Source organism: Periophthalmus magnuspinnatus, chromosome 4 (assembly GCF_009829125.3).
Source record: "Periophthalmus magnuspinnatus isolate fPerMag1 chromosome 4, fPerMag1.2.pri, whole genome shotgun sequence".
Lineage (NCBI taxonomy): Eukaryota > Metazoa > Chordata > Actinopteri > Gobiiformes > Gobiidae > Periophthalmus > Periophthalmus magnuspinnatus.
Window position 1 is genome coordinate 32741520 of NC_047129.1, and position 27662 is coordinate 32769181.

Below are 27662 nucleotides of genomic sequence, written 5' to 3' on the forward strand. Positions count from 1 at the left end.
CTGACACACACAGGGAGGACATCTGACACACAGGGAGGGCATCTGACACACACAGCTCTGGATGCGTCCTGAGCGGCATGAATCTGGCGTGGACGCAGCACGTCCTGAGCGTCCAGGCGTCAGATGCTCTGGACGCGCGTCCAAAAGTTGAAAAATTTGAACTTTAGCTTTTTGACTTTGTGCCACTACCAGTGTTTTAGCCGATGTGGCCGATGTGGAGACGAATGAGGCTAAGTGCTGTTTAAGTCGAGCCCTTATAACAGGGGCGTCAAACTCATTTTTAAGAAGGGCCACATCAACTAAATATTTGCTCTCAAAGGGCCAGATGTAGCTGTAAGATAAATGTCACTAGGTTTTATCTTGTTAATTAACCGTTTCTATATTTGTTACTTATTCAAGTTACAAATATTACATATGGATTTGCATAGATAGAAAAAATGGCAGTTTAACTGTGAATCTCTGATAAACTGACATTGTAAAACAGTCAGACCTTTTTATTTACCTTCTCGCGGGCCAGATAAAATGATGTGGCGGGCCGCATTTGGCCCCCGGGCCTTGGGTTTGCTCATGACCTGTGTAGTATGTTAATGCTACTGGAAGTATAAATATTTAATTTTAACTATGGCAAAACATGAACTTCAACCAAATCAAGACAACTGTAAACTCCAGTGTTGAAAACACTTCACATTTTTATGACAAAGCTCTGACTTATGAGAATAAGTACATGATACACACACTCAGAAGAACACACACTGTACATGATACACACACTCAGAAGAACACACACTGTACATGACACACACTCAGAAGAACACACACTGTACATGACACACACTCAGAAGAACACACACTGTACATGACACACACTCAGAAGAACACACACTGTACATGACACACACTCAGAAGAACACACACTGTACATGACACACACACACACACACAACACACACACAGCAGCACAAACAGGTCACAGGTTTGATGAGTTATTATCCATCTCTTTACATGTTTTTTGAACAGTTCGTATGTGGGACTGTCTCTTTACATGTTTCATTCTCAATTATTGTAAAATAAAATTGTCTTTAGTTTTTCGTGAGGTTTTCACTGCTCTATTTCTTAATGTTGTATAAAGATTTCACTCAATGCTTTTATTTGCATTTTTTAACTCCAGGTCCCTCATTCATTTGAGTTTGTCAGATTTATCCAATACATTTTTATTGTGGGAATATCAGATCATGATCTTTGTGACACTGACATTAGATTTGTGTTTTATGTTTTAATGGGACGATTCTGTTCAAAGTTCACATTTTAAACTCTCCCAGAGGCAGAAACACCTGATAAGAAAAGAGCAAGTACTTCAACAATCACATGTACTTCACAGGGAGGGCATCTGACACACAGGGAGGGCATCTGACACACAGGGAGGGCATCTGACACACAGGGAGGGCATCTGACACACGGGGAGGGCATCTGACACACGGGGAGGGCATCTGACACACGGGGAGGGCATCTGACACACGGGGAGGGCATCTGACACACAGGGAGGGCATCTGACACACAGGGAGGGCATCTGACACACTGAGACACTTCAGTCCCTCATCTGTTTGAGCAAAACTGATGTTGATTTAAACCAAATAAGTTTTTACATAAACAACAGAATGAATTTAACTTTAGTCGAATTAAACAACAACAACAAGAGAAAAGAAGAGAAGAGCAGAGCACGAACCAGGGACAGGACTCACAGTCACAGAGGAGGAGCAGTAGTAGCAGTAGTAGTAGTAGTAGTAGTAGTAGTAGTAGTAGTAGTAGTAGTAGTAGTAGTAGTAGTAGTAGTAGTAGTAGTAGTAGCAGTAGTAGCAGTAGTACTAAAGGGTCTATAAACACTGACCTGTTGAGGGTTTGGAGCTGTTGTGGTGCCCTTGAGCAAATGCAGAGCGAGTGTTTCCTGGTTCAGTCTATTTCCTGATAAGAGCAGAGGGAGGAGCGACTGTGATCTGCCCTGTCCTCCTCCTACAGTCGGACAAAAAAGGATTTATTCAGCCACAACTGTGCAAGTTCTGCCATTTAAAAAGATGAGAGAGAAGGTCTTCAGGAGTGGCCCTCTCACTCCAAAAGACCCGAGTCTCCTCAGGAGATAGATCCTGCTCTGGCCCTTCCTGTACAGTGCCTCTGTGTTGTGAGTCCAGTCCAGTTTGTTGTTCAGATGAACACCCAGGTACTTGTATGAGTCCACTCCCTCAATGTCCCTTCCCTGGATGTTCACTGAGGGGGCAGTAGAGTGGCGCCTGCGGACGTCCACCACCATCTCCTTGGTCTTCTCTGCATTGATGATGAGGTGGTTCTGCTGACACCAGTCCACAAAGTCCTGTGTTAGTCCTCTGTACTCCACATCGTCGTCATCCTTGATGAGGCCAGTGATGGCAGAGTCATCAGAGAACTTCTGCAGGACGCAGCTGTCCGTGTTGTGTCTGAAGTCTGCAGTGTAAAGGGTGGGGCGCCCCCACACTGCAGGTCATGAGGTCAGACACGCAGTTCTTGGCTCTCACAAAGTGGGGCCGGAGTCAACAGAGTCAGCCACACGAAGAGACAAGGGCAGGGCATTCCACAGTTTAGGGGCTACTGCTTGAAAGGACAGGTCTCCTCGAGTTTTAAACCGGGTCTTAGGGACCTTCAAAAGGTTTTGGCCCGAAGACCGGAGGGAGCGGCCAGAGGTGTAAGGAACCAGCATTTCTGAAATATATTCAGGGGCCTGTCCATTAAAAGCTCTAAAAGTCAAGACTAAAATTTTAAAATCAATTCTAAATTTGACAGGTAGCCAGTGTAAAGACGATAAAACCGGAGTGATGTGTGCCCTTCTGTTGGTTCCTGTTAAAAGCCTCGCTGCAGCGTTCTGGACCAACTGGAGACGAGTGACTGCAGATTTGTTAAAACAAGTAAAAAGGTCACAGGTCACAGTCCACCCCGGCGGTCTCCAGCTTGTCCCTCAGGAGCAGTGGCTGGATGGTGTTGAAAGCACTGGAGAAGTCAAAGAAGAGAATCCTCACAGTGCTGCCGGGGTTCTCCAGGTGAGACAGTGAGCGGTGCAGCAGGTAGATGACGGCGTCCTCCACTCCGATGCCAGGCCGGTACGCAAACTGCAGTGGGTCCATCGCTGAGCTCACTGAATGAAATCACACAAACCTGGCTCCTGTGAGCTTTAAGTCATGTTCTGATGCTGTTCCCTCCTCACAAACTGACCTGGAGTTGTGTTTTGTTTCATTCTCACATGTTTGAGTAACCCTGGATTATTAGTTTATCTTTATTTCCAAAGTTTAAAAAGCTCTGTTCCACCTTGTGATGTCATGAAGTGGTAGTTTTCAAGTTAACGGCTCCTTTTTACCTTTAGTTCACTAGTAGATTGGCAACTCCATGACTGAAATGATCCGAATGATTCTAGAAATGAAGGAGTGTGGAGTTTAAAAACACAGCGGAGCACTTCCTGTATCGCCACATGATGACATCACAAGGTGGAAGAGAGTGTTTTCAGTTTGAGTGAAGAACTCAGCCTAAATCTGCAGGTTTGTTTGTGCGTTAAACATGTGAGAATGAAACAAAACACAACTCCAGGTCTGTTTGTGAGGAGGAAACATCATTTTTAACAGATCGGGCGCTTTAATGACAAACCGTTCCTGAATCCGTCCCGTCAGCTGGACGTCAAACACTTTGTGCAGATTTCGTCTCGTTGAGTCCAAATCGCCCGTGTCTCGTTTCATCTCTGCCCGGTCAGTCGTTTGCTGAGCGAGCGGTCTCTGTCCCGCACCGAGCTCCGACGATCCCTGAAAGATGAACTGCCTCGAGTCGAACCTTATTTGGATATGAATATTTTGTGTTTTTGTAAATAATTTCATCAGGTCTAATTACTCAGCATTAAGTCAGCATTACTTTAGCTTCACTGGGGTCAAATTTGGTGAGAATGAAATGCTAAATAATCCCCATCCCAATATACATGCTAATTAACGGTCTAAATGTTCCGCTGTGGAAATCTTGAATGATCAAAGGGAGCAGCGTTTGACCCAGAGTGCGTTTGACCCTGACCTTGAGGGCCAGGCAGTAGGTCAAGTGGCTCCACAGGTCCCTCTCCTCGGTCATCTGCATCAGCTGAGAGTTCAGACGGCTGCGCTGGAGTTCGTACAGCTCGTGGTAACTCTGAACCACTCTGAAACGACACGACACGTCTATGAGCAGAGCAGAGACGAACGTTTACATTTACATAGTGTTGTCACGGTGATAAAATGTCAAACTTGATTACCTCAGTGTCTCCTCTCTCACTCTCCTGCTCCTGTTGCCTCTCTGCCAATCACATCTCAAGCTAATCACATAAAGACGCTCTCTCTCCCCTCGTTCATTCTGGATTTCAGCTTTAGGCTGTAATCCTCTAGCCCTCAGTGTTCACCACATCAGCAGAGCCGTGAGTCTCCTCAGCCTAGCCATCTCCTCCTCTTATTCTCTATAACAAAGCCTCTGTCCATCTCTTACCAGCCAAGTACACTCTATACTGTTCTGTCAGGACTGGCTGTGAGTGACTGTGGCCGAGCTCTAGTATAATCCTGGTTTAGACCTGGTTTAGTCCTGGTTTAGTCCCGGTTTAGTCCTTGTCTTGTCCTGGTTTAGTCCTTGTTAAGTCCTGGTTTAGTCCTTGTTAAATCCTGGTTTAGTCCCGGTTTAGTCCTGGTTTAGTCCTGGTTTAGACCTGGTTTAGTCCTGGTTTAGTCCCGGTTTAGCCCTGGTTTAGTCCTTGTCTTGTCCTGGTTTAGTCCTGGTTTAGTCCCGGTTTAGTCCCGGTTAAGTCCCGGTTAAGTCCCGGTTTAGTCCTGGTTTAGTCCTGGTTTAGTCCTTGTTAAGTCCCGGTTTAGTCCCGGTTTAGTCCCAGTTCTGATATGATGCGTGAGGTTAAACTGTGAGGACTGACTCTGAGTTGTTGTGACTTTGGTTGAGAGCTTCCGTCAGCTCGTGTTGGGCTCGCTCGGCCTGCTGGGAAACAAAGGCATCATGGGCCTTGATCCTCGCCAGCTCTCTGCAAAGAAATACACAAAAGAAATGTGTTAGAAAAGCAAAAAAAAAAAGAACGATTAGGGCTGAACAGTTTTGGACAAACACCTAATTCTGATTGTGATTAGGTTTGAGATTCAGTTCACAGTGTTTTTCCTTTTTAAACCCAGGAGCATTAATGTGTGACAGAAAATTTACATATAAATCACTAAACTAATCCCAGAATCTTTTGCATTTCCGAACATATTTGCAGAGGTCTAAACTACAGGGTTAGCAGCTTTTACACATAATCTGAAATAAAAGAATTATCAAAACCATAATTTGAAAGGTCACGATTAGCAAAACGCAAAGACTATTTATGTGCTTTGAAAACAACTAAATATCGTGTGTTATTATCTAAAAAACTGCGATCTTTTGCAGTTTAGACCTTTACAAACATGTTCTGAAATACAAGGGATTTTTGTATTCACATTCAGTCTCCTCTCAAATGTTAATGCTTCTTAAAATGAGAACTTTGAACACAATCCAACTATTAAAACAAAGTGCAAATCTAATCATAAACGCAATCCAATTGTCCAAAGAACTGCAATAATGTGCACGGTAGTACGCTAGCTAGCTCACGGTGTCCAAAAGCTCACATTTATTAAAAATGGAAAATATAACATAAGCAACCCAGTGAAATTCAAATTGACTAAAATGAAGACTACACACTTATTTTTATATGTAGAATACTTCAGTTTGTGGCGTTATTTGGATATTTATACCTCAAAATTAGCATTAGCGTTAGCACTGAGGCACAAACATGTCTTTTTATAAACACAGAAGTTTCTCTGGTGTGTGAGAATGTCCGTTACTGGTGTAAACGTCAACGAGTCTGAAACATAAAGTCAGAGGGTTTAATGAGTTCCACACAGGTAAAGTGAACGATGAAACAACGGACTCTCGGGAAAGAATAGAAGAGAGTCCTGAGATGTGCACGTGACAGCTTTTATAGTGTGTGTGTGTGTGTGTGTGTGTGTTATTTACTCTAGCCGTAGTAAATCAAGGTAACAGTTTGATGTAGTGCTGCACTGCTGAGCGTAGATACCTCACAGGTGAAGTATTTATTTTATTTGTGTAGCGTTTAACATGTTGTCAGTGACATCCACCTGCAGCTCCATGTCCACCGTCTGACCCAACCCCCCCTGACCTCTGACCTCTGACCCCTAACCCACCTGCAGCTCCATGTCCACTGTCTGATTTTTAAATATTTATTCATTTTATCGTGACTTGGCAAAGACCTCACAGAAATAAAACTGGACAGGAAGTAGTGACGCTAACAGTGAAGTTGGTGGTGTTTCTGTGCACAGAGCCAGTTTGATATTTTGACACAACTGTTTAGTCCTAAATAGCAGTGTTACAATTAGCTATTATGCTATTATGGACATTTTAATTTGATTGTAAATGTATTAACCCTCTGATGCATGAATTATGAAAGCCTTGGTCAAGAATTTTTTTGTTTCTAAAGTGTTTTTCTTCTTCTCAGGACATGAAACAACATTGTGAACTGCCTGTAAATATGAATTAACTTGTGTTCTATTGTAAATATACAAACACATCTTTCTTTTTATGCTTTGAAAAACATTTCAACATTTTTGGGGAAATTTCAACACTGTTTAGATGCAACGTTTAGGCCTGAATAAGAAAAAACTATCAGAGGAAATTTACTTGCAGTTACACCAACTGACCACTGAATTGATCTCAATGGAGTGTGGCAGCAGAGAGCACTCTAGAGGCTCCACCACATAAACCAATGCATTAAAGAGAAAGTTGTTTTAGTCGCTGTCCACTGCAGTGACCGCTGTGCACCAGAGGGTTAATATTGCAGCCCTATAAACTTCCGTCTACGTCTGTGTCTGTGTTGAATCTAACCCTCCAGCCCGACCTGCTGAGCTGCTGGATGGAGGTCTTGATGCGGTGAATCTCCACAGTGAGTTGTCGGTCCAACGCCCTCTGAGCCACGGCCTCAGTGTGCAGAGCCTTCAGGTACTGAGGGATCCGCTCCAGGAGGGACTGGTACCTCTGCCTGGGACAAAACACAGAGTCCAGTTAGACGTCAGGGTGAGACTTTAAAACACACACGCTAAATAAGCCCTCAGAAAGGGAATAGACAATGTTTTATATGTTTTAAAGATGCACTATGTCACTTTTTTGGTGGCCACCTGCTTGTTTCCATAGAGATGTTAGTCATTTGCCTGGAATGTTTCACAGTATGGCATTATAAATCTTTATTTACAATGGCTTAATGGCATGTTATTAAAGTTTGTATTGTTTTTGTTTTGTTTTTGCTACAAGTAACTGAAATCCAAAGATAGAAAAGTTTAATGCCACACTGGAACATTTCCTCGAAGACCAGCAGGTGACAAGCTCCTCACATGAAAAGTTACATACTGCACCTTTAAAATGAAGACTCAGAAGTGCAGATTTTTAAAAGGTCCATATGTTTTAACACTTTTGTTTGGACATAGTTGAAATATTAGGCACAAAACTCAGAGAAATGTTTGTAAAAATCAAAGTAAACTACAGAATTAAAAGGTTTTATACAGAAGAAGAGGAAATGTTTAATCTTGTTCTCTGCACGGGACATTATCAGACCTAAACTATTTTAACTATACCATTCGTAAACTGCAACTGTCCAGGTAGGGATTTTGATACTGTTTCATTGATAGCTAAACCCTGATGCTAACAGTACATGACTTTGTGTGTAGTTAGCTGATCGCACGTAGCGTCTCACCTGAGTTTGGCGAGGAGCTGCCCTCTCTCGGCACAGGCCACACTGACCTGTCTGATCAGCTCATGGAAAACCACATTGTAGATGTTCTGCTCCGTGCGCACCAGCTCCAGCAGGCCCTCGATCTGCAAGAACCATATTCACTTCCATCAGTGGTGGAAAGAGACTCAAAGGTTTTCGTCAAGTAAAACGGACAACATGTTAAACACTACACAAATAAAATAAATACTTCACCAGAGACACTTCTGTGTTTATGAAGAGACATGTTTGTGTTTCAATGCTAACTCAATGCTAATTTTGAGGTATAAATATTAAAACAACACCACAAACTGAAGTATTCTACATATAAAAATAATTGTGTAGTTTTTATTTTAATGAATATGATTTTTTACAGCTTGTTTGTTTTATGTTTTGCTATTTTAATAAAAGTAACCGTTGTACCTGGGTGAGTTCGTTGAGTTCTTCGCTTCGCTGCTCCACTCCTGCCTTCTCCAACATGTCGTCCATCACCCGCATGAGCTGCAGTACCTCCTGTCTGCCACTAGGCTTCCTGCAGAGACGCAGTAGAATCGGTGTAAGAGAAGAAGATTTGACATTTTAGCCCGTATTTGTTGGTTGGATCCTAAAAGTCTGAAAACTCACATTGAAGGGAAGACCCGTAGCTTCTGCTCATCGTCTTGCAGCTGCACGGTGAAGGCACTTGAAAACAGATCAAATGTGAATAAAAACTGCTTCATTTTCAGATAAAGTAAAAAGTATAAGTAGTAGTAATTCAAACAGTAAAAACTCACTCCTCGTACAGCTCCAGGCTCCGCAGTCCTTTGTTTTTCACGATGTGGTACTCGTCTGGGATCAGGCTTTCAGACAAGGTCATGTTCTGTTTAAAGAAATGAGATAATCTTTGATAAAATACACTGCCTTACACTCATATTTTCACCCATCAACCCTCACGTGTTTCCAGTTTATGTGGAATACGTGTAAGGCTTTTGAAAGACGACTGAAATATATAAACAACAATAATCCCATGCATTTCAGAGCATATTTGTAGAGCTCTAATTTAGCCAGTTTTAACATTTTTATTTTCAGTATTTTCAAAATATTTTAAAAGTTTTTTTGTGCAGACATAATTATATGAGTCATTGATAACTTTTTCTAAAATTTGCATATACCTGTAACTTCTGTCTTTTTTCTTTTCCTAAACCAGTGTTACGAACCAAAAAGTACCAGTACAGTAGAAGAATAAGTTTAAACTGGAGAACTGGGGTTAATCGGGTCTTAGGGTTAAAGTCTCTCCAAAACTACACTTAATAAAAAATAAACTATATTTGAAACAATGCTTTTCAGTAATAATAAATATGTCTCTGTACCTGTGTGTCCGCTGCTTTTTCCGAAAGTGGGGGCAGAGTGATGGCTTTCCTCTGAGCTGCATCGCACAGGAACGATATGTCCCTGAACACATCACACAGAGCACATGGTTAAACAGTAAATGTCTAAACTTTACAGCTGTGTGGCTCTGCTTCCTCTGACCTGCCCGCTCCGCCCAGAGACGTGGGCTGCTCCAAAAAGTACTGGTATTTCTTCCGTCCGAGAGGGTGGTGCCAAACAGCGTCTGGGCGTCTGAAGGTGCAGCCCTGAGAAACAAACCAGGACAAATTTTTGGGTGATTTTGGGTCAAGTAACCTTTATAACTGCTCTCCATCTATCCACCTTTCTGGTAAAATGAAACAAGTCTTTTAAATTGACCACCCTGATAAAGTTATAGACTCGGCGGGCAGAGTAACGACCATAAGGCGTTGTTCAGAACACAGCTCAACTTCAGCATAAGAAGTTATTTAATGGAATATTTAATGTTATTTAATTGATACTTTGCAGTGACGTCACGCTGGGGGTTTTCTTCATGTATGTCTGAAAACTCAAGAAAAAATACAAAATGGATTTAAACAGCGCATTTTCAAGAGCCTGCGTTCATGGTCCTGTTTAAGAGTTTGATTTTGAACAAAAAGGTGAGAGCGACTAACTGAAAAACTGTCGGCTAACGCTAGCTAGCTTGTGACTGTAATGTGATTTAAGTGGGACTTGTTTAACAGTGAAAAAAATCAGCACATCTCTTGTAGTTCCAGCTAAGTCAATTTGTTAATGGTCAAATTGTGTTGAAATAAAGCTCAGATTAAAGTCTAACAAAGCCTCAGACAGAGCAGTGCTTACAGTTAGTATCACAAACCCGGGGAATGTTGATGACATCAGCTGAAAAGTATGAAAATGTAAAAAATAAGACCTGAAAAGTCGTTAGAATAATTACATTTGATTATATAAGGAACAGACAGAGCATTTCCAGAGCATTTCAAAACAGTTTCACTTTAACGCAGAAGCCAAAATTGCATCAAATTTCAGTCTGAATGGATTTGATTACATGATTTTTGTTTTTATCACCTTACAGATACCTTTAAAATATTAGGTTGTTGTTCATCTTAAAAAGGCCTAATTCTTCTGTGCATGTGAACATCTAATAAGTGGACCCAGTACAGTCACACATTACATCAGCTCATACCTGCGCCACAGCTCTGAGGTTCTACTGTTACAGCCTGAAAAGTGACACCTTCATTCAAACACATGAGGTGTAGAACAGCTCCTCTGGTTTTTCAATGTGACCCCAGCAACACGTAAAGACACATCCACATAAAGACACACACATGAAGACTAGCATTCGTTTAGTTTTTGCAATAAGGTTGTGTCATCTCTTGCTACGCCAATCTCTTGCCAATCTACTTTGCGGCTGATGTCATTAATATTCCCTGGGTGTGTGACGCTAACTATAGGCATTTCCCTGGTACCTTGCAGTGGCGCTGGTGGGCACTGGGCATGAGCCTCTTCTCACTGCAGACGGTGGAGGTGAGACTGACCAGCAGCTCCTCTGGGATCACTTCATTATGAACCGGCTGAAGCTGCGTCTTTGAGCTCTCCACCAAGGTACGACACGGCACCTCTGCAACTGGAAACGAGAAATACAAAGAACAAATCTGAGAAAATAATGTTATGTCTTTAACTTGTAAGCTCCGAGTCTTTGCTCCGAGTCTTTGCTCCAAACTTACAAACTTATGAGATGTGTAAAATGTCAGTATTTCAAAGTCTGACCTCCTTTATAGGCATTTATGTGAACTTTCACTCATCCAAGCACCTGTCTTTTGCACTCTGCTTAATTTGGATTTGGCATCGAACCCTAAACTATTAAATGTTAACTTTATTTTTGGTTAAATTATGTATTTTTTTGGCTACAACTTTATTCTCCAATAACTTTTTCTGGCTTTGATTTTATTGTCCTGAAATTACGACTTTAATGTCAAAATGTTATGACTTTATTCTCATAGTGCCTGCATAATAATTCTTTTTAAGTGACCCTTATTCTCCGTCATATGAAAGTTCCACACTCTGGCTTTAAACAAAACTACTAATTTATTTGAGCCAAATGGTTAATTTTTAGTTTACAAGTTATTATTATTACCCAAGTAAAAGTGAATATGGAGATACATCAGTGTACACAACTGTCACGTTTAACCATCACAACTACTGTATATGTTTTGTTTCTGTGCTAACTTTGTTTTTACTTTTATTTTGAATATTTATTTTAACTTAAAAAAAATCCTATTCCTTGTAAATATGTCTGTGATAATTTGACACTTTTATCCATTATATTCTATTTTCATTCACTCATTATCTGCACTTAGCACTGCCATAAAAACACAATCTATAATTTATCATCTGCTACATCATTATATTAAATTTATTTTTATATAGTATCTCATCTAGTTCTATTATCTCTTAGAAATACAAAGTTAGCAATTCATAAAGTTCAGAGTTAATGAAAAGATGAGCCATGTAAACAGTAGCAGTTAGCATTAGCATTAGCGTTAGCGTTAGCATTAGCTTGAGGCTGGTGTACGTGCTCTCCCCGGGGCCCACCGTCACCTGCTCCCTCCCGCGGCCGCTCTGCCCTCGCTGAACTCGGGGCGGAGTTTGCTCTCACGGACGCGGACATCCTGAAGTTACAGCGTAGACTTTTACACGGATGTTTGGGTGACGCGAGGCCGCGGGGATTACGAGCTCATGTCGCCCAGAAAGTCATAAAACTTCTGTTAAAAGTAAAATACAAGTGTAAAGTCATTTGCTGCGCCTCTCTGTGTCTCACCGGAAGCGTCGCCATGGAAACGGCCTGACGCTCACGTGCGAGGCTTCATGTTAGCACGTGGGGAAAAGGTAGTTTGTGTTTAGAAAATTAAGGGTATTGTATTGGAACTGTTTTATATCTTGTTCAGCCAGATCGCTAGAGGGCGCTAGTCGCAAATGTAGCAATAGATTCAGCCAGTAGGAAGCCAGAAGCAAACCACTAGCTGCAGAAGTGACAATCAGTTCATCATGTGTTGTTTCTTTTCTATCTGATGCCATCTACTCATTTCTGATCCTTTGAGCAACAATATGAGTAAGTTCTTGTGTTTGATATCAATGTTTGGAGCTATACTTACAGCAATTTGTGCAAATTTGTTGCATCTTATAAACGCTAGGTTCAGATAGGATAATAAAGTCAGTTTAAGTTCTTGTTAGCATTAGCCTTTTATATTTGTATAGTATAGACACTGTTTGCCCTGTGTTTACTGAGTACTGTGTTTTGTGTTACAGTTTCACACTTTTTTGCATTAAAGCCTGCCAAAATACGACACCTGCCTGTTCCTTGGAGGAAACAAATGCAAGGGAGAGTTTAACTGGCTGTAACACTCAATTAGGGCACGAGGTCACGTTGGGTGAAACAGTACAGTGAAATCATATCGCTCTGCGAGGGACCACGGTGAACGGTTGGTGGAAGAAAACACATTCGACATCTGCAATTGTATTGAAACACTACTATGGAGAAAGAAGAAGTTAAAAGCCAAAAGTCCCGCTCCTCTCACTCACCAAAAGCACACTCATCAACATCCTCAACACATTCAGGAAAATTGACTGTTCGCTCATCAGCTGGTGCATCTTTGAGGTCGTCAGTGTCAAGCCGAGTCAGTATGGCTGCAGCACACGCACAAGCAGAAGCTCAAGCTGCCAGAGCCAGGCTAGCCTATGCAGAGAAAGAACTGAGCATCAAAGTGGAAAAAGCAAGGTTAGAAGCAACTCTTGATGTGCTCAGCCTCCAGAAGGAAGCGGACGCGGCCATGGCCAAAGCTGAGGTGATGGAGACAGCCGCAGCTCAGTACGAGGAAGCAGAGAAAAGTAACAAGTTCAGTTTCTTGCCCTTACAACCAACTACAGAGCAAAAAGTGAGTGAGTATATAAATAAGCACAGTCACAACAATGAGCCTTCTCAAAATATAGAGACTTTTCAACATAACTATACATTTCAAGAACCATACCAACCAAATGTTTACACGCCTTTCCATGCCAAACAAAAAATAAACGAATACTCCATTCAGCCACCAGATGGAGCCACGCGACCACCACTAAGAGACATAGGTCAACAGCCAAAGCAATTTTCAAGTCCAAACAGTGCAGATAACACTACCAGTGACCTTGCCAGGTTCCTAGCCAAAAGTCAACTAGTAACCGGAGGGCTAACTAAATTCGATGACAAACCGGAGAGTTACCTCAGCTGGAAAGCCACTTTCCAGAGCACCATCAGAAATTTGGGTCTTACAGCTAACGAAGAAATTAACCTACTCATCAAGTGGCTCGGCCCTGAGTCTTGTGAACATGCAAAAAGATTAAAGGCAGTTAACATCAGATTCCCAGATGCTGGTCTGAACATGATCTGGGCGAGACTGGAAGAATGTTATGGCTCACCAGAAGCAATAGAAAACTCTCTGTTTACAAGATTACAGAACTTTCCAAAGCTTTCAAGCAAAGAGCCTCACAAGCTCCGCGACCTGTCAGACCTACTGTGTGAACTAGAAGCGGCAAAACTAGATGGCTATCTAACAGGTTTGAGTTACCTTGATACAGCTAGAGGAGTGAGTCCAATTGTGGAAAAGCTGCCTTTTCACCTTCAAGAGAGATGGACAATGGTAGGGTCACGCTATAAAGAAGACCATAATGTAAGCTTTCCTCCCTTCTCAGTCTTTGTGGACTTTGTGAAAGGCCAAGCCAAAGCAAGAAATGACCCTAGCTTCATCACAGCTTACAACCCTCCTGTCCAGCCAACAGTCAGTTACAAAAAAGGAAAGCCAACTAGTAATTGTGGCCAAAGACCATCTGTTACAGTGCACAAGATAGAAGTGTCAGACACATGCAAAGACATTCAAAAGGAATGCCCCATACATTACAAACCACACCCACTGAAAAGATGCAGAGGTTTCAGAACAATGCTGTTGGAAGATAGAAAAAAGCTCCTCAAAGATAATAACATCTGTTATCGTTGCCTTGCTTCTACCACTCATCAAGCGAAAGACTGTAAGGCTACAATAAAATGTGAAGAGTGTGACAGCGAGAGGCATCTAGCAGCTCTTCACCCAGGTCCTGCACCACCAACATCCAAGCCTCCTCCATTCCCCAAAGAGCATGGCGGGGAGCAAGAAGTCACACAGAGCACCGACATTACAGCCACATGTACAGAGGTATGTGGAAACGAGATTACTGGAAAGTCCTGCTCTAAGATCTGCTTGGTGCAAGTCCACCCCAAAGGTGAGCCACACAACACGAAAAAGATGTATGCAATAATAGATGATCAAAGTAATCAGTCATTAGCAAAGACCGAGTTTTTTGACATGTTTGCAATACAAGGCACAACCACGCCCTACACACTAAAAACCTGCTCCGGTGTGACACAAGTAAGTGGCAGAAGAGCCTGCGACTACGTTGTTCAGTCATTTAATGGAAAAATTAGCTTTCCTCTCCCCACGCTTATAGAGTGCAACGATATCCCCAACAATAGGGACGAGATACCCACCGCAGAAGCTGCTTCGCATCACCCTCATTTGAGAGCTATAGCTAGTGAGATACCGCCCCTTGACCCACATGCTGGCATCCTGCTGCTGATTGGACGGAATCTTCTGAGAATCCACAAGGTCAGAAAACAAATATGCGGCAAGCATAACGAGCCATTTGCACAGAAGCTTGACCTAGGCTGGGTCATCATCGGAGATGTATGTCTGGGTAGCGCTCACAAGCCAAGCCAAGTAAATGCTCTAAAGACACATGTGCTGGACAATGGTCGCCCAAGCTATCTCACTCCCTGCAACAGTCGCTTCAACATAAAAGAGAGCTTCACACTGAGCAACTCCAAGGCCATTTCCAATCCACCGCCACCTCCAAGCCTACAAGTAAAGACCACAGTTGAAAGCTTAGGAGAGACTGTGTTCTGCCAAACCAGTGAAGACAACCGCCTTGCACACTCAGCTGAAGACCTCATCTTTCTGAAAAAGATGGAGCAGATCTTCAAAGATGACACTAACAGTTGGGTCGCACCACTCCCATTTCGAAGCCCAAGGCGCCTTCTCCCAAACAACAGGTGCTACGCCCTAAAGCGACTTGGGTCTCTCCAACGCACGCTTGACAAGAAGCCAGATATGAAGGCACACTTCATTGAGTTCATGCAGAAGATGCTTGACAACAAACATGCTGAGCTCGCACCACCTCGCCCCAGAGACAAAGAGACATGGTATCTACCCATTTTCGGCGTCTACCACCCACAGAAGCCTGGGAAAATCCGTGTGGTGTTTGACTCCAGTGCTCAGTTTGATGGAGTGTCTCTCAATGATGTCCTGCTGTCCGGCCCCGATCTTAATAACACACTCGTGGGCGTGCTCCTCCGGTTCAGAAAGGAACCTGTTGCTATCACAGCTGACATCGAGCAGATGTTTTACTGCTTTGTTGTCCAGGAGGATCACAGAGATTACCTTCGGTTCCTGTGGTACAAAGACAATGACCCCACCAAGGATGTTGTGGACTATCGCATGAGGGTGCACGTCTTTGGTAACAGCCCCTCCCCTGCAGTGGCAATCTACGGATTGAGGATGGCAGCAAAAGAAGCTGAAGACGAATATGGAACTGATGCTCGCTACTTCATCGAACAAGACTTTTATGTCGACGATGCGCTTAAGTCTTTCTCAACAGAAGCTGAGGCAATTGATGTCCTACAGAGGGCCCAGAAAATGCTTGCTCTCTCTAATCTACGCCTCCACAAGATAGCATCCAACAAAGTCAAAGTTGTGAGTGCCTTCCCTCCTAAAGATAGAGCAAAAGAGATCAAAGACCTCGATCTGACAACAGACAAGCTTCCAGTCCAACGCAGTTTAGGTGTTATTTGGAACACCACATCAGACACATTCACGTTCGATGTTCCACGAGAGCAGAAGCCCTTCACTCGTCGTGGCGTACTCTCAACTGTAAATAGTTTGTTTGATCCACTCGGGCTCCTTGCACCTGTAACTATCAAAGGCAGACTACTTCTCAGGGAGCTCACCAGTCGCAATATTGAGTGGGACAACCCACTACCACAAGACATGTACGATGAATGGAGAAGATGGCAAGATTCATTGCAGCACCTTACAACCCTACACATTCCTCGTACCTACCTTTCCTTCTCCATTTCGCAAGTCACCTATCTAGAACTCTGTGTGTTCTCAGATGCTTCAGTAAAAGCTATAGCAGCTGTGGCCTACCTGAAAGCTACACATGAAGATGGCCACAACGAAGTTGGTTTCGTCATGGGCAAAGCCAGACTCGCTCCAACGCCAGAGCTCACCATTCCCAGATTAGAACTATGTGCTGCAGTGCTTGCGGTAGAAATGTCAGAGCTTCTCAGAGATGAGCTGAAGATCAAGATTGACAAAATCACATTTTTCACTGACAGCAAAGTAGTGTTGGGATACATCCACAACAAAAACAGAAGATTCCACGTCTATGTGAACAACCGCGTCCAGAGAATCAAGCAATCTTCCCTTCCTGAGCAGTGGAAGTATGTCCCAACTGAGCACAATCCAGCTGATCATGGTTCTCGCTCCGTGGCTGCAGAGAAAATAGAAAGCACAACATGGTGGTCTGGCCCAGCATTTCTTCTCAACCCCAAGAGTGTCGCTCCTAAAAAAGGCCCATTTGAACTCGTTGACCCAGATTCAGATGTGGAAATTCGACAGAACGCTACTGTGCTGGTGACTAGAACCACATCAAGCAGTTTAGGTTCCACGCGCTTTGAACGATTCTCAAAGTGGATCTCTCTTGTCAAAGCAGTAGCATACCTCCAGCACGTAGCTCACAGTTTCAAGTCCAAAGATTGTAAAGGCTGGCACCTCTGCAAAACAAGTCTCACAGAAGAAGCCTTAACTCAAGCTGAGTACACTATCATCAGATGTGTCCAACATGAAGTGTATGCTGAAGAAATCAAATGCATTAAGGCCAAACAAGATCTGCCACGCAACAGTCCTCTGTACAAGCTTAAGCCGATCATTGATGACAAAGATCTACTCCATGTAGGAGGACGCTTGTCACAGTCAAGGTTCACAAGTCAGGAAGCCAATCCTCTTCTGATCCCAAGAAAACATCACATTGCTACCCTGCTCATTCGACATCATCACGAAGCTGTCAAGCATCAAGGAAGACACTTCACTGAGGGAGCAGTGAGAGCAAGTGGTTTGTGGCTGGTTGGTGCCAAGAGATCCATCAGCAGTTTCATCCATAAATGCGTTACTTGCAGAAAGCTTCGAGGAAAAACAGAGCAGCAAATCATGGCAGATCTGCCTGCGGAACGTTTACAAACTGATCCCCCATTTTCGTATGTTGGCCTGGATGTATTTGGACCATGGGAGGTCACAGCACGCCGTACTAAAGGTGGTCACGCTAACAGCAAACGATGGGCAGTCCTGTTTACTTGTATGTCTACAAGAGCCATTCATATTGAAGTTATTGAGACACTAAGCTCATCAAGTTTCATCAACGCTCTTCGTAGGTTTTTTGCCATCAGAGGGCCTGCTAAACAGTTACGGTCCGACTGCGGTACCAACTTCATTGGCGCATCCAAGGAGTTGAATTTGGGTCCTGAAAAGACTGGTAGCACAAGTGTGGACGACTATCTACGTGAACAAAGATGTTCCTGGGTGTTCAATCCTCCTCACTCATCCCACATGGGAGGCACATGGGAGCGTATGATAGGAATCGCACGGCGCATCCTTGACTCTATGCTCTTGCAAGCAGGTAATCCATTACTTACACACGAGGTCCTGACAACACTGCTGGCTGAAGTCACAGCTATTATCAACGCAAGGCCCTTGGTGCCCGTCTCCTCAGATCCGGACGCACCTTTGATCTTGACTCCTATGACGTTGCTAACTCAAAAGACAAAGGCAATCCCAATTCCACCAGGAGATTTCACCAATGCAGACATGCTCAAACACCAGTGGAAAAGAGTACAAGTTCTTGCCGACACCTTCTGGACCAGGTGGCAAAGAGAGTACCTCAGCATGCTTCAGAGTCGTCAGAAGTGGCAATGCAACAAGCCGAACCTGAAAGAAAAGGACATCGTTCTTCTGAAGGACAAACAACTAAAACGGAATGAATGGCCCATGGGAATCATTGTGAAGACTCTTCCAAGCAAGGATGGAGTTGTGAGGAAGATCGAGGTTAAAGTGGCACGTGACAAGACTACAAAGACATTCTCCAGACCTATCTCAGACTGTATTTTACTGTTATCTCCCACTGTTTAGTTTATAGTGGCATTCTTAAAATAATGCCAGGCGGGGAGTGTATTGGAACTGTTTTATATCTTGTTCAGCCAGATCGCTAGAGGGCGCTAGTCGCAAATGTAGCAATAGATTCAGCCAGTAGGAAGCCAGAAGCAAACCACTAGCTGCAGAAGTGACAATCAGTTCATCATGTGTTGTTTCTTTTCTATCTGATGCCATCTACTCATTTCTGATCCTTTGAGCAACAATATGAGTAAGTTCTTGTGTTTGATATCAATGTTTGGAGCTATACTTACAGCAATTTGTGCAAATTTGTTGCATCTTATAAACGCTAGGTTCAGATAGGATAATAAAGTCAGTTTAAGTTCTTGTTAGCATTAGCCTTTTATATTTGTATAGTATAGACACTGTTTGCCCTGTGTTTACTGAGTACTGTGTTTTGTGTTGCAGTTTCACACTTTTTTGCATTAAAGCCTGCCAAAATACGACACCTGCCTGTTCCTTGGAGGAAACAAATGCAAGGGAGAGTTTAACTGGCTGTAACACTCAATTAGGGCACGAGGTCACGTTGGGTGAAACAGTACAGGTATATTGTTCAAATAAATTATTGTTAATTATTCTGTTTGTATATGCAGTCTTTTGTGATCATTTTTATTTTATTCAAGTGTTGATATTACATTTTGATTACATTTTTCCCCTTTTAATCCGCCAAACTCCCACCTGTTTTCCTCCAGATCCCCTTTTGATGGGCAAAAGAAAGAAAGAAAGAAAGAAAGAAAGAAAGAGGAAAAAAAAGAAGAAAATAAAAATAAAATACATATAGTGTGTGTGTATATATATATATATATATATATATATATATATATATATATATATATATATATAGGTCATATACAGGTCCTGACTCAAAGAAGCATCAGGACAACATCATCTGCAGCAGAGATGATCCTGTGGTTCATAAACCAGACCCCCTCCGACCCCTGACTTCACCTACAAATATTGTCCATAAAAACATTGAACAGAACCGGTGACAAAGGGCAGCCCTGGTGGAGTCCAACTTCCACCGGGAACAGGTCTGACTCACTGCAGACAATGTGAACCTATTTCAAACTGTTTACATTTATTGGACTAAAAGAGACTTAACCAGAAAGTCATGTTGTTGTTTTTTTTGTTTTTTTACATAGTTCTGGTTCTACACAGTTCTGTTTATCATCCAGTGATTTATGTGGCTGTGGCTTTACTCGGCTAAACACTTCTGGATCCTCATGGGCCCCTCAGGTCTTCGTGCCGCTCCAGTTTGGCATATGGGTCACTGTTTGGTCCAAACTGTTAAGATTGTGTGGGTCTTATTGTGGTAATAGACATAAGAACAAACATTAGGCCAATGGGACAGAGTCAAATCTACAGACTCAACAGGACACAGTTTGGAAATGTGAAGCTGAAGCTGCACTTTATTGTCCCGGTTCAGATTCTAGATAATCTCAACATTTATGGATCATTTGCTGGTTCAAAATCTCCTAAAATTGTGCCTTTAACAGCACAAGTGTACGACACATGAATACACTCAAACACAGCGTTCAAAAATGCTCTGAGATAAATCATATTAAAGAACAGAATAAATGCACTGACAGTTGGTCCTCTGTGCCTTTGTACCATTGTTTATAACCTACTACAAGGTCATATGTCGTAAACACATAGATCAGACTGTGCTCCAGACAGAACCGACTCAAATGCAGGTGTAGTAAACGTTCTTGTTCATCTTAGTGTATTTAAGATGTGGATTTATATCTCCAGGGTAAGTCCACTTGTGTTTATTTCATATCAGTGCACAGTAGTGTGTTTAAGGCTCTTAAAGTGACAGTGTGACAGCGTTTGGACGACATTTAAACATCATTATAATGTTTTATTCAATATATTTCAGTAGAGTCAGAGTGAAACAAGACTGAGTGTAAAGACACTGAAATCACCAAAAACACACTGTGTTTAGTGCAGTTTATGGGAGGGCATCTGACACAGAGACAGGAGGACGGGAGGGCATCTGACACAGAGACAGGAGGACGGGAGGGCATCTGACACAGAGACGGGAGGACGGGAGGGCATCTGACACAGAGACGGGAGGACGGGAGGGCATCTGACACACAGAGTTGTCATATAAGTGTGTATTTACCGTATTTTCCGCACTATAAGGCGCACCTTCAATGAGTGGCCTATTTTAAAACAGTTTTCATATATAGGGCGCACAGAATATAAACTACTGTAGTATCTGGGGTTGTGTTCTGCATCCACGAGATGGAGCTAAAGGGAATGTCAACAAAACAGATAAGTCAGTCAAACTTTATTAACACAATTAAAAAAACGTTCTGAAAACTTTGTTCACTCACAAAACAAGTTAATGCATCTCAATATAGTAACTCTGGAAATAGTGCAAAGTAATAACAATAACTCAACGTTGTTCAAACGTTAATGTCCATATTCACAATATCTCCAGCCTTGTTTAGTTGTAAACACGTGAAAGAAACACTAAAGCCTCACTTTTTCAGCTCATTCCTCTTTCACGAATCCCTCGAGTTCTTCCTCTTCAGTGTCTGAGTTGAACAGTTGGTCGAGCTCATTCAAAGTGCCCGATTCTGTCTCGTCCAAATCGCCATTATCCGTGTCGCTGCTGTTGTCTAACAGTTCAGTGACATTTCCTTCCTTCGTGAAACTCGGACCACAGTTGAGACGGATATATCAGCCCAGACATCCGCGATCCATTGGCAGATTGTGGCGTATGTCTCCCGGCGCTGTCTCCCCGTTATCCCTATAGAGTCGGATCATATCATCGCGGACTTTCCAGCAGCGTAACTCCGTCTCAAAGCGGAGACATGGGGCATCTAAATATTTGACCATCATTACGGTAAATCTGCCTCTGTTGTCCTGAAGGTGACGAATGAGAGCGCGGGGGCTGCGGGTCATTTATTCGATGCGTAAAAGAAAAAATACAGATGGATGTGTAAAATAGAAGTAGATGTGTGAAAAAAATGCAGTAAATTCTGATACTTCGTTTAACATGATTTTTATGGCTAAAAAAGAATAAAAGTCTAGGTCATAGCTCAGTCCTTAAAGGGATTTATTACTGCTATTACTTCGGTGACACCTCCTGACTACGGGTGTCATAATTGACCAATATTGATCCATATATAAGGCGCATCGGATTATAAGGCGCACTGTGGGTTTTTGAGAAAATTAAAGGCTTTTAGGTGCGTCTTATAGTGCGGAAAATACGGTACATCACTGTAGAGATTCAGATGAACTTTTTCTTATTGTCCTTAAAATATCTCAGGTTCCAAAGTTTAAGGAACTTGGTACTTTTCAGTTCACTTCAAAATATACAGTAAAAAGTAAATACAGTAAAAAATACACACAGTAAAAAGTACACACAGTAAAATGTACACACAGTAAAAAGTACACACAGTAAAATGTACATAAAGTACAGATACCTCAAAATGATACTTAAAGAGGAGGTTTTGTGTAAAATCATCATGTTTTCATGTTGTTCCTGAAGAGGTTGTACATGTCGTCCATGTTTGAGTAATCTAGAGATCTCTCCCACAGTGAGCAGTACGAGCCTGTACAAGGCTCCGCCCACAAGTCTACATCACCCGTGTACGAAGCTCCGCCCACGAGTCTACATCACCCGTGTACGAAGCTCCACCCACATGTTTACATCACCCGTGCTCCACACACTGGTGGAAGAAGTACTCAGTTTTATTACTTACATAAAATTATTAAAGTACTTGTTTAAAAATGTACTTAAAGAGTAAAAAGTAAAAGTATTTCTTGCAGGTTTTGTCTTATGAAGTTACTTTGTTCTTCCACTTTAACACAAAATATACAAATAAAACATGAGAAAAAAACATTGATTTATTGTTTTGTTGGACAAAATCAAAATCTTTTTGCTCTTTAAGTACATTTATAAACAGGTACTTTAATACTTTTACTTAAGTAACTAAACTGAGTACTTCTTCCTCCACTGGTTAACAGTTAATACTCCATAGAAGTGTAATACTCCTCTTTAAGTGCAGTACTTTTACTTTAGTACTTTGTCACTGCTCAAAGTCTCCACTGCAGTGAGGACCAGAGGAGCAGAGTTTGATCCTCCTTCTTTTAAACCGGGACAGAAAAATGGAAACAGTTTCTCCCTGAAGCAGCAGTTTGTGAAGGAGAAGAGGAGATCTGCAGAATGTGCATCATAAAAGGAGACCAGACCCTTTCCATAGTCCACAAACACCCCCACCTTCTGAGGAGCTCTCTGAGGAGACAGAGGGACAGGAGGCGAAGAACAAGCGTAGTACTGATCTTTTTTTCTTAAGACGATGCACCACTGTCCATGTTCAGGTGCTGAAGTGATCTTTCCCTTCCTCTTTATGGACTCTTGGGCCACTCCTAAAGTCCACTTTGTTTTCCCTTTGACCTGAACCTCAAAGTAAAACCTGCCCGAAGAGAAACTCTGTTTTCCTAAAACAATTGCATATTTATCAAACCTCAGAGGAGAGTCTGGGAGCTGCTTCCACACACCAGTGTGATGAACCTGTTTAAGATCTTCAGACAGAGCGAGATTAGGATGAGCCGTGTCTGGATCCAGAGTCACCTCCACCGCACACTGCTGCACTCTGAGGAGTTCTGATCTTAAAGACAGTTCTTTAAAGTGTTTGTTAAACTCCTGAGAGAGACTGTTCTCCAGCTCAGACAGAGCCCGGGTCACACTGCCCTCACACGTCTCCGGCTCAAAGCTCACGCTGCTCCACTCCTTAAGCCCAGCAGGGGGCGTGAGTGCAGGGCAGCGCTGTAGAAAGTGGAGGGGGTCATGAGAGCGTGAGAGACGTTCGGCCTCAGCGCCGCTCTGCTCCAGATCACAGATCTCCTGCTCCAGCCGCCGCACCAGATCCTGGGCTCGTCTGTGGCTCCGGCTCTGCTTCTCCTGGAGCTCCTCTAAGAAGAGGTCCATACGCCTCTGAACAGACTGCATGAGAGCAGTGAAGGCCTGCAGCCCCACAGCCCTCTCTCTGAGGGCCTCTGTCTCACTCAGCTCCAGGAGGCTCTGGATCTCCTGGATCTTCTGCCTCCTCTGCTCCACCATGTGCTGGCTCTGAGCCTGAGTCTGCAGCAGAGAGGACCTCCTGCGCTCACACACCTCCTCCGGAGACAAAAACTCATGGTTCTTGTGCTCTAGAGCAAAGCACATCACACAAATGCTCTTCTCATCAGTGGCACAGAAGAGCTCCAGGGGGCGCTGGTGTGTGGGACACATCCTGTCTTCCAGGTTCTCCACAGGCTCCATCAGCTGGTGTCTTTTCAGCCCAGAGACTGTGAGATGAGGCTGGAGGTGGCTCTCACAGAAGGAGGACAGACACACCAGGCAGGACTTGAGGGCCTTCAGCTTGGGCTCAGAGCACACGTCACACTGGACCTCTTTAAAGTTGGGCACCCCCCCCATAGATCTGCTCTCGTTCATCTCCAGGTTACACCCTGAGACCACCTCCTTCAGGAGCGTGTTGACCTTGAGCTGTGGTCTGCTGTGGAACACCTCTTTACACAGAGGACATGTGCAGGGCCCATCAGTGTCCCAGACCTGAGAGATGCAGCATTGGCAGAAGTTGTGTCCACATGGAGTGGACACTGGCTCAGAGAACACCTCCAGACAGATGGAGCATAGGAACGTCTCCTCAGAGCTCCTTTCACTGGTGGAGGACATGTCTGAAACAAACCAACAATAGTTACTATCAAACTAAAGTCTTTTCAAAGTGAAAACTCTTATTGTGACAGGAAAGAGGTGAAGAGCTTTTATTTTGTCAGGCTTCAGGAGGATGTGGTGAGACTGGACTAGAAGAATATGTTAGTGCTGTGACCATAGACTGTTTGGTGGTGACTAATGTCCAACACGGTTACCATGACGACAATAAAAACAATATTTCTTTTAGACAATAGAATGTCATTTCAGCTCAAAAACACGGCAGTGTCCTGAATATTACACTGTTGTGACTATTCGAACTAGAACTCTGGAGAAAAGGTCACTTTTTATCCTGTCCGTGTGTCTCAAGTAAAAAAGTATTTGTGAAAAGTACTACTGAAGTAAGAGTAACTGAAAGAGTAACTGTCGGGCGTAACATCTGATTCAGAATTTGAAGAACAAAACATTAAATAATGAACAAAATGTGGTATTTTCAAAGAACAGACACAAAAAATGATCCAAACTCCATCAGATCTGAGCTGCAGGAAACACATGTTCAAATCATTTCAGATTGTTCCATAAAACTCAAGTCACTCGTAGAATCACAGAGGGAAGAGGAAGCTTTTACTCAAGTAAGAGTACTTTTACTTCAATACAAATATGACTCGAGTACGAGTAAAAGTGCTGCTGGAAAAGTTACTCAAGTAAATGTAACTAAGTGCTCTTGTAGCTGACTGGCTCACACACTGAGCAGATTTTAAATGTTTGAAGTTTTTGGATCAACTCAGAAGTGCAGCTTGTGCAGGTCAAAGGTCAGAGGTTAAGGACTATTGGATTGTGTCATTTGAGCAGTTTGTTTTTCTGTATCCATGACGACCCTGCATGAAGCTAGCTATGCTAACCAGCTAGCTCTGAAATGACACAGAGTTTTTACATCAAATAGAAGACGCTCCAGAGGAAACAGAGCAGAGAGAGGCTTAGGCGCCCCCTGGAGGCTGCTGTGATACTGCAGGACACAGAGGACGTCTAAACTACAGGATGAACAGATTTGACACAGAATAAGACACAGGGAGGGCATCTGACACACAGGGAGGGCATCTGACACACGGGGAGGGCATCTGACACACAGGGAGGGCATCTGACACACAGGGAGGGCATCTGACACACACACGGGGAGGGCATCTGACACACACACACAGGGAGGGCATCTGACACACACACGGGGAGGGCATCTGACACACAGAGACACTTCAGTCCCTCGTCTGTTTGAGCAAAACTGATGTTGAATTAAACCAAATAAGTTTTTACATAAACAACAGAATGAATTTAACTTTAGTCGAATTAAACAACAACAACAACAAGAGAAAAGAAGAGAAGAAAAGAGAAGAGCAGAGAGCACGAACCAGGGACAGGACTCACAGTCACAGAGGAGGAGCAGTAGCAGTAGTAGTAGTAGCAGCAGTAGCAGTAGTAGCAGTAGTAGCAGTAGTAGTAGCAGTAGTAGTAGTACTAAAGGGTCTATAAACACTGACCTGTTGAGGGTTTGGAGCTGTTGTGGTGCCCTTGAGCAAATGCAGAGCGAGTGTTTCCTGGTTCAGTCTATTTCCTGATAAGAGCAGAGGGAGGAGCGACTGTGATCTGCCCTGTCCTCCTCCTACAGTCGGACAAAAAAGGATTTATTCAGCCACAACTGTGCAAGTTCTGCCATTTAAAAAGATGAGAGAGAATCCAGGAAATCACACTGTAGGATTTTTAATGAATTCATTGTTAAATTCCTCAGTAAAATAAGTATTTGGTCTCCTCCAAACAAAGATTTGTGTCTCTCACAGACCTGTACGTTCTTCTTTAAGAGGCTCCTCTGTCCTCCACTCGTTCCCTGTATCAATGGCACCTGTCTGAACTTGTTATCAGTATGTGCCCTATGTGAGAGATTATCTCGGGAACCAGTGGGAGGGGGTCATCCAAATATACACAGATGGGTCTAGAGACCCTAAACATAATAAAGTGGGGTTTGGCTTCTGGGTTCCCCAGTTCTGTATCCAACAAAGTCACAGGCTCCCAGATGATATTTCTATTTTCTCTGCTGATCTGATTGCACTGTGGTTGGAGGACGTAGGAGTTAAGAGTTCAGTGATTTGCACTGATTCAATGTCAGCGCTGATGACCTTGGAAGGGGGAGAAGGAAGTAAAGGACGTCCTGACGTGGTGAATGAGACTCTAATAATGGTGTATAAACTTGAGTTAGCTGGTTTTGATGTGGGGTTATTATGGGTCCCAGCTCATGCTGGTCTTGAGGGAAACGATGTTGCAGACAGTCTTGCTAAGGTCAGTCTAAAGAAGTCAGAAATACACCTCAGAGTACCTCTTGGTAGGATGGAGTGTCGTTCTATTATACAGGCCAGTATTAAAAAGCAGTGGCAACAAAAGTGGGATGATGAAACAAAAGGGAGACTGATGCACAGCATAGTTCCAACAGTTAATGACCCTTCTAGGCCCGTTCTCTCACGCCAGGATGACACTAAACTGACACGCCTCCGATTAGGCCACTGTGGGTTGGCTAGTGGGCTATTCCTCATTGGGAAACATGATGATGGTTGTGAGTGGTGTGGAGTCTCTGAGACTGTGGTGCATGTTATGCTGCACTGTCCAGTACATAGTGCTCAGAGAAGTGACATGTTCAGGGGGTTATCTAAGATAGGACTTAATAACTTTTCTTTGAGGACAATATTAGGACATGGAGCTTACCCCAAGGAGAGGGCTCGGTTGGTGCCTCGATTTCTAATACAAACTGGGGTTTATTACAGAATTTAGGGAAGAGCAGCTGTAACGTCCTTTTCCTTTAGGCGAGCATTCGCCACGCAGTATAAATCTACATGAAATCTCCTGACCAGTGGAGGGCAGCAATGCACTAACCGTGCCCAGTCTGCCGGAAATAACCACAACAACAACATCGTTATCAGTATAAAAGACACCTGTCCACAACCTCAAACAGTCAGACTCCAAACTCCACTATGGCCCTGACCAAAGAGCAAAGGAACCACAAACAAAACTGTAGACCAGGCCCCGAACACTCAATCTGCAACAGGTAAGAAGGAAATCCACTGTGGAGCAATTATTAGAAAATGGAAGACAAGACCACGGATAATCTGATTAAACTGAATTGTTTTCTGACGTCATACTTTTACCTTTTTATTTTTTTTAATTAAATTAACAGTATTCTTATTTGAGCAAAAGTTTTGGTTGAAGCACGACTCTGTACTTCTACGTGAATAATATTAAAAATACACTTTGAAGTGTAGTTTTTTTAGTCCAGCTGTTGCTTTTGTCCTCCCTCCTCTGCACTTCTGTAAACTCATTAAAATCCACCAGAAACCAGGAGAAAATGACGAGAACTTCAAAAATGTTCTGGGGGAGGACTCCCAGACCCCATGACATGTTTTTCTGCTGTTCTTGTGGCTACAGCCGTAAGATTTTGGAGATTCTGACAAAAAATGACTAACTATATATT

At 43.1% G+C, this 27662-nt stretch overlaps 3 protein-coding genes across 3 annotated transcripts; 1 reads left to right on the forward strand and 2 right to left on the reverse strand.

Moving 5' to 3' along the window:
• Nucleotides 1–2539: 2539 nt before the first annotated feature.
• On the reverse strand, nt 2540–11828 carry LOC117369927 (axonemal dynein light chain domain-containing protein 1-like). Its single transcript, XM_055221565.1, has 13 exons — nt 11759–11828; nt 10627–10778; nt 9323–9426; nt 9163–9244; nt 8587–8672; nt 8438–8494; nt 8237–8345; nt 7799–7920; nt 6950–7090; nt 4946–5050; nt 4072–4192; nt 3661–3812; nt 2540–2762 (listed from the first exon to the last, which is right to left on the reverse strand). The coding sequence occupies exons 1-13, from the start codon at nt 11826–11828 to the stop codon at nt 2540–2542; spliced, it is 1524 nt and encodes a 507-aa protein (XP_055077540.1).
• A 1012-nt stretch (nt 11829–12840) lies between these two features.
• LOC129456222 (uncharacterized) lies at nt 12841–19011 on the forward strand. Its single transcript, XM_055221566.1, has 2 exons — nt 12841–18697; nt 18895–19011. Exon 1 carries the CDS (start codon nt 12841–12843, stop codon nt 18463–18465), a length of 5625 nt encoding a protein of 1874 aa, XP_055077541.1. The 3' UTR covers nt 18466–18697; nt 18895–19011.
• Nucleotides 19012–21211: 2200 nt separating this feature from the next.
• Nucleotides 21212–25764, reverse strand: LOC117369586 (E3 ubiquitin-protein ligase TRIM21-like). Its single transcript, XM_033964855.2, has 2 exons — nt 25687–25764; nt 21212–24180 (listed from the first exon to the last, which is right to left on the reverse strand). The coding sequence occupies exon 2, from the start codon at nt 24176–24178 to the stop codon at nt 22514–22516; it is 1665 nt and encodes a 554-aa protein (XP_033820746.1). The 5' UTR covers nt 24179–24180; nt 25687–25764; the 3' UTR covers nt 21212–22513.
• Between the last annotated feature and the right edge of the window lie 1898 nt (nt 25765–27662).